The sequence below is a fragment of the Berghia stephanieae genome, chromosome 7 (assembly GCF_034508935.2).
Source record: "Berghia stephanieae isolate SIO BIC M18660-M18661 chromosome 7, UCSD_Bste_1.3, whole genome shotgun sequence".
Classification (NCBI taxonomy): domain Eukaryota; kingdom Metazoa; phylum Mollusca; class Gastropoda; order Nudibranchia; family Aeolidiidae; genus Berghia; species Berghia stephanieae.
The window spans coordinates 23,523,172-23,531,254 of NC_088366.1; the positions used below are offsets into that span (position 1 = coordinate 23,523,172).

The following is an 8,083-nucleotide window of genomic DNA, read 5'->3' on the forward strand; positions in this document are numbered from 1 at the left end:
TCTGGCACTTTTCTACTCACTTCATATCTTGTTGTTACCAACATAAGTGCCTGCTCCACTCACTTTTCTGAATTAAAAATTCACCCCATACACCGGAGCATACTCAATGTCTCAATCGTTTCTATGTTATATGTTTGTGATGAGAATATTGGCTATTAAGCTTAACTGCTGGTCAAAATTACTTCGCGATGGTGGTGAACGAATCGGCGATCTCAAGAAGTGGGTGAGAGAGGGATCTAGAAATGACTTTGGGTTTGAAACGAATATTTTAGTGTTCGTGGATAGCTCACACGGTAGAGCCACGCTCTCACCTGCCAGGCGGAGTTGTCGTACCAATAAGGTCGCAGGTTCAAACCCCACCACCGCCGCGAAAAAAATTTTTTATTCTCTATTGTCTTCTGGCACTTTTCTACTCAATTCATATCTTGTTGTTACCAACATAAGTGCCTGCTCCACTCACTTTTCTGAATTAAAAATTCACCCCATACACGGAGCATACTCAATGTCTCAATCGTTTCTATGTTATATGTTTGTGACGAGAATATTGGCTATTAAGCTTAACTGCTGGTCAAAATTACTTCGCGATGGTGGTGAACGAATTGGCGATCTCAAGAAGTGGGTGAGAGAGGGATCTAGAAATGACTTTGGGTTTGAAACGAATATTTTAGTGTTCGTGGATAGCTCACACGGTAGAGCCACGCTCTCACCTGCAAGGCGGAGTTGTCGTACCAATAAAGTCGCAGGTTCAAACCCCACCACCGCCGCGAAAAATTTTTTTTATTCTCTATTGTCTTCTGGCACTTTTCTACTCACTTCATATCTTATTCATACTGCAACCACCATTGAGTACAGACGATACAAGTTATTTTTCATTATATTTTATTTGTTTTCCTTGTTTATTTGTGTATTGTTGTGCTGACGAAGGGTTTGTACCAGAAACGTCCATTGTCTGTTTTGTTCCCATACGAAGCCTTTCCATTTTCACTCTTTCGTTAGTATTTTACGATCACCGGCTTCAGGCAGCCCTTACCGTTTTCTACTTTTCAGTTTAGTGAGCATTACTCATAAACGTGGATGGCAAAAAACAATAACAAAGACCCGATGTGACGTCATCTTCGAACTATCTATGCAATTTAGTGAGAACTACTTATAAAAATGACTAGACTAAAAACAATAACAAAGAGCCGAGTGACGTCAATTTCGTTCTATCTATGGTCAAGAATATGAAATTTGACTAAAGCCGATATGTATTATTGAGGAAAATGAATGGAAATTCAAAACAAAAACAAAAACTAAAATTCCACTTTTGTGGTCATTTTGACAACTTTTATTCCAAAAACCAATAAATTTATTAAAAAATACAATATTAGATAGGCGATGATTATTTAGGTGATTATTAATTCATTGAAATAAAAGAAAACATTAAAAGCATTGAGTTAAATAGCAAGAAATGTTATAAAACAATTTATTGATGTCATTAATTTTGTTGATTGAAAGAGAAAAAAGCAGATTAAAAAATATGCCCCTGGTACAATGACAATGTCAATTATAGGGAATGAGATTAGCGGAAGACTAGCGTCCCTTGATTGGACGTCACCTTACAGAGAGAACATTAACATGGTTTTGCGCATGCGTCTCTCTCGTCCTCGCTTTCGGTGAAGTGTCTCATGCCGCTTTAACCGGAAGCGAGGACGAGAGACGCATGCGCACAACCAACATGACGTTCTCTCTCTAATAACTTCTCCGCCGGTGACGTCCAATCAAGGGACGCTACTCTTCCGCTAATCTCATTCCCTATGCTATAGATAGTATGCGCTTGGCAAGAAGCTCATAACATTGCCATCCGGAAGTATAACGGACCAAAACACAAAACTGTGTGTATCCATGAACGTTTATAGTCAGGTTAATACAGTTCAGTGAGCATTACTCATAAACGCGGATGGCAAAAAACAATAACAAAGACCTGAGTGACGTCATCTTCGAACTATCTATAGGATAAGTTATGATAAGATAATATAAAATATACTTAATTGATCATTGAGGAAATTATAATTGAATATCACATGGAACAAGACATTTCCACATCCTATTCATACATTCATTCTTTTCATAGACTTATAACAAAGACCTCAACAACAAACAATTTTACAGTAAAGGGTTGTATGTAAATACATTTCTTAATGTATTCATTCACTTATTAGAGAATCTAATATTATATCCTTTAAATAGTAATAATAATTATAGATGGCATTTGTATAGAGCATTTTCAAAATTATATAATGCTTACTGCACTTTACATTGGTTGAAAGAAAATGCATCTCTTATGCCAAAACCCACAACTCCCCCCCCCCCCCCCACCCCCGCGCGCACGCACACACGCCAACCCACAATTGAATATTCAGACGTATAACAGGGTTATAAGTTATAACCATAAAGTATGTCTCAGATTAAACATAGGCAGACGTGAAAAGGAAATGTTTTAGTTTCGATTTAAAAGAATTAATAGTTGGTTGTTCCCCGATGTTCTAGGGATAGAATTCCATACACGGGTCCAATAGAATTCCATGCACGGGGTCCCATGACAGAAAAGCATCATCCACCAAAACACTTGTATTTAAAAAGAGGAACTAAAAGTTTAGTTTTATCAGAGAATGACTTTAGTGATCTGGAATGTATATGAGGATGTAACAGGTTTTTTTTAAGTAGACAGGGGCTTCATCAATTCAACATTTAAAACATATCATTGCGATTTTGTAATTTAATTTCTTATTTCTTATTGCTTATTAAATATAGAATTTTGGAAAATATGTAGATATAAAACTTGAAAGGAATGTAAAAATAAATATACGTATCATTACACACACACACACACACACACACACACACACACACACATATATATATATATATATATATATATATATATATATATATAATCAAATTGTTCAGTCTAGCTGGTACATCTATAGGTAATTTAATAAATAAATACATGAATATATGAATATGAATAAATAAATAGATAAATAAACAAATAAATACGTAAATAAATAAAACATATCACATTGTGTTTTAGTATAAGCCGTGCATCTCTCTGTATGTAAATATACAGATTAAATTGTTATACAGTGTAATCTATAGCTATGTTCAAATCACAATAGGTATATGTAGGTAAATAAATCTTTAAAACAAAACAGTTGGGCAAAGCAATAGAAATTATATAACAAATAGATTTGGAACGGTGGCTGTTTGTCATTCTTCTTTAAGTCAAGATAGTTGCAGTGCTCAAATGGGCATCTTGAATTTTTACATCAATAGGATTCAATAGTCTGATGTCACGCCCGCAAAGCAACCAACAGCTTGGTTCTAAACAAAGAAAGTCTGTACCCTTTTATTCTTCATGCTGGCTAGAACTTTTTAATATGCCATGTGATCAGAATGTATTAAAAATCAGAATATGATCAGATTCATAATGTTTTCTTTTCCTCTTCTGGATACACCTTGATGCTCGTCGGATAAGTATTTCATAAGGGCGGTGATGGAGATATTGGCGTCCGCCATTGTTCCGATAATTTAGAACCAGTTACTATGCGGTCATTACGAGGGAAGTGACGTCACGACTGTTGAACCCTATTAGAAAACCAAAAAGATTCAGACCGAATATTGGCCTCATTGACTAAAAATGTCGAGATGTGTGGTTTTTTTTTTTTCTTCTTTCAATATTTATCAGTTAGCTGCCGCCCCCTCGAAAACACAACTCTACAAATTTGGTCAGAAGACTCGTCCTTCAAATATTAATCCTTCTAAATAACCCTCATCTTGGCAAAAACTCTCAAACCTGGGACTTTATGATAGACGTCGCGGTTACATCTTTGAGAGTTTCACTCCGTTTTGTATGACGCTGAATTGCTAGATTATTGTCAAAATTTAAAACAAAGAAATGATAAAGTGATTGCAAATAAAATAGAATTACATCAACGATTATTTAAACACAATGAAGAAGTAAATTCTATATAGATATGTGACAATCTGATTAACAATAAAAAAAAATTATCAACATCAATTAACAACAACAACAACAATAACAACAACAGCATCATCATCAAAAACAACATAAACAATAAGAAACAGAAATAACAACAGTAATAACAATAACAGCATCATCATTATCAACAACATCAACAAAAGCATTATCATCAACAGCATCAACAACAGCGTCATCATCAACAACAACATCAACAGTATAAACTGGAACCAGGACCTCAACTTTGCCAGGTACCAGGTTTTAGAGTAATTGTCAAGATGAGGGTCATTTAAATCGATCGATAAAATTTGAAGGACGAGTATTCTGGACAAATTTTTAAAGATCTGTCTTTGCAACGTATGATAATTACTTTGTTAATTCTTAACTTTCATTGATTTGATTCCTGGATTTAATCATCTGTCTCTCCAGTTTGCAGACTTTTAAACACAGGATAATGTTTTTTAAATTGAGCAACAGCATTGACATGAAAGTTGTCGCGTTCCTGATCATGACCACAATTCCATGTAGGATGGTCATAAGCCTTAAATCCTTGTGGTCTGTTACGGATTTGGTCGAAGATTTCTCTGGCAAAATCACACCAAAACATTCCAACCAATTTATTTTTATTAGGGCTTTGATCAATTGCCAGCTGGACAATCCTTGTCGTGAATGGAATCCAGTGACGATGGTAGTCATATTTTTCCTGTCGGGATGTAACTCCTTCGGTAACGGTTAATGCCGCGTTCAACAACAACGCCCCATTTTTCGCCCAATGAGTATAGTCGTATTCTCCTATATAACTAGGTTTGTATTGTTTTAGATCAGCTACCTCTAAGGCTTCATTCATTTTTTTCGATTGAGAATTTCCGTGTGTGGCATGAAAATGCCAGTTCTGTTGCATCTTCAGGAACAGGGTCGTTAGCCACTAGAATGACTTTTATCTTGTTGGGCGGTTGATACCTCAGGGCGTGCAAAATGTTATTTCTCTCAGGGAGATGTATTTTCTCTCGGCCGTTTACGTCCAATATAGCATTGAATTCATCCAGTTTTTGCAAGCTTTCAATCAAAGCATCTCTAGCGTCTGTGTCATTTTTTATAAGTTTAATCCATTCTTCATGAACGTTATTATCCGTCAAGAACTTTTCCATGTGAAAAAAAAAAAACATCATCTGTCTCTCCAGTTTGCAGACTTTTAAACACAGGATAATGTGTTATAAATTGAGCAACAGCATTGACATGAAAGTTGTTGTCGCGTTCCTGATCACGACCACAATTCCATGTAGGATGGTCATAAGCCTTAAACCCTTGTGGTCTGTTACGGATTTGGTCGAAGATTTCTCTGGCAAAATCACACCAAAACATTCCAACCAATTTATTTTTATTAGGGCTTTGATCAATTGCCAGCTGGACAATCCTTGTCGTGAATGGAATCCAGTGACGATGGTAGTCATATTTTTCCTGTCGGGATGTAACTCCTTTCGTAACTGTTAATGCAGCGTTCAACAACAACGCCCCATTTTTCGCCCTATGAGTATAGTCGTATTCTCCTATAGAACTAGGTTTGTATTGTTTTAGACCAGCTGCCTCTAAGGCTTCATTCATTTTTTCGATTGAGGGTTTCCATGTGTGGCATGAAAATGCCAGTCCTGTTGCATCTTTAGGAACAGGGTCGTGAGCCACTAGAATGACTTTTATCTTGTTGGGCGGTTGATACCTCAGGGCGTGCAAAATGTTATTTCTCTCAGGGAGATTTATTTTCTTTTGGCCGTTGAATTCATCCAGATTTTGCAAGCTTTCAATCAAAGCATCTATAGCGTCTATGTCATTTTTTATGAGTTTAATCCATTCTTCATGAACGTTATTATCCGTCAAGAACTTTTCCCTGTGAAAACAAACATTATATATATATATATATATATATATTATATATATATATATATATATATATATATATATATATATAATATATATATATATATATATATATATATATATATATATAATATATATATATATATATATAATATATATATATTATATATATATATATATATATATATCTGTTTTTTCTTTACAAATCATTCTGCTATTTTCAATCACTCACTTTATTCTGATCAATTCTGAGTCTCATAAAATACCGAGATAACTGTAGTATTATTTTCGTGTTTTATCACGCATCAGGATAACATACTGTCGTGTTGAAAATGCTATAACACCACAATATAATATTATATAAAACTTAATAACAAAACATATCTACAGGGTCTAGTGATGACAGTCATTTAAAAGAAGGTCTTGGTTCGAGTCGCTGTCAGCAGGCATGAGTCTTAACCATTATGAGTGTAAGGTCTTAACTCACATTTTCATGTACTCAGTGTAATATAACTACTGGCCATTAACAGCCTATGTCTCTCTGATAGAAAATAAGGATAAATCGCCTAACAATACTCTTCACAGTCGTACGTCATTCTTCCTAATGACGCATGGTAACTTAGTACACTGGTCTAAACTATCGGAACAATGGCGGACGCCCGTATGAAATATTACTCCGCGAGCATAAAAGCGTTTCAGAGAAAAAAAAACCATTACATTTATCATTTTGAACTTTTACACATTCTGATCACAAGACATATGAAAAGGGAATAAAAATTTCTAGCCAGCATGAAGAATAAAAAGTAGTGATTTTTTTTGTTTCGAACCAATATGGCCGCTGTTGCTGGGCGACGTGACATCAGACTATTGAATCGAATTGTCATGTCTCCAACTACATTTAAAGTGTTGCTGTTGCCTTGACAATCATTGTAAAGCGAGTTGAACAGGTTTAGTTGATAATGCACTATAGAAATAATCGAGTTTCACGACTATAATTACAACAACTACAATAACAACAACAACGACGACGAGGACAACAACAACACCAACAACGACGACGACGACGACGAGGACAACAACAACAACAACAACGACGACGACGAGGACAACAACAACACCAACAACAACAACGACGACGACAACATCAACATCAACAACAACGAGAACAACAACAACAACCACTATTACCAGTAGTAGTAGTATTACTACTAGTTCTATTACTACTACTAACTACTACTACTACTACTACTACTACTACTACTACTACTACTACTACTACTACTACTACTACTACTACTACTACTACTTACTACTACTACTACTACTACTACTACTACTACTACTTAACTACTACTACTACTACTACTACTACTACTACTACTACTACTACTACTACTACTACTACTATATACTACTACTACTACTACTACTACTACTACTACTACTACTACTACTACTACTATACTACTACTTCTACTACTACTTACTACTACTACTACTACTACTACTACTACTACTACTACTACTACTACTACTACTACTACACTATAATAATAATAATAATAATAATAATAATAATAATAATAATAATAATAATAATAATAATAATAATAATAATATAATATATAATAATAACATATTATTATTATTATAATAATAATAATAATAATAATAATAATAATAATAATAATAATAATAATAATAATAATAATAATAATAATATAATAATAATAACTAACTACTATATAATAATAATAATAATAATAATAAAATAATAATAATAATAATAATAATAATAATAATAATAATAATAATAATAATAATAATAATAATAATAATAATAATAATAATAATAATAATAATAATAATAATAAAATAATAATCAGGGACGGCTGGTAATAATGGGCAGGGTGGGCAAATACCAGCCTGTTTTTTCAAGTTATATGCTGTATTACCAGGTCCGAAATAATCTAATTTAAATTAGATAATTTCAAAAGTTACTACTTAAACTTGATACTTCGTACTGAAATCAATTTGTGTTTATTTTTGATAGATTGCGAATCACCATGCACCCCGTAATGCATAAACCAGGATACGCTCCTGTTCTTTTTTTATCACCCCCCCCCCCCCCAACCCAACCACTCCACTCCGCCCAATCGTCATCTCATCGTCTCGTCGCCTGACGGGAAC

At 34.1% G+C, this 8,083-nt stretch overlaps 1 protein-coding gene across 1 annotated transcript; it reads right to left on the reverse strand.

Moving 5' to 3' along the window:
- Positions 1-4,430: 4,430 nt before the first annotated feature.
- Positions 4,431-4,922, reverse strand: LOC144976496 (uncharacterized). Its single transcript, XM_078920785.1, has one exon. It carries the CDS (start codon positions 4,920-4,922, stop codon positions 4,431-4,433), a length of 492 nt encoding a protein of 163 aa, XP_078776911.1.
- Between the last annotated feature and the right edge of the window lie 3,161 nt (positions 4,923-8,083).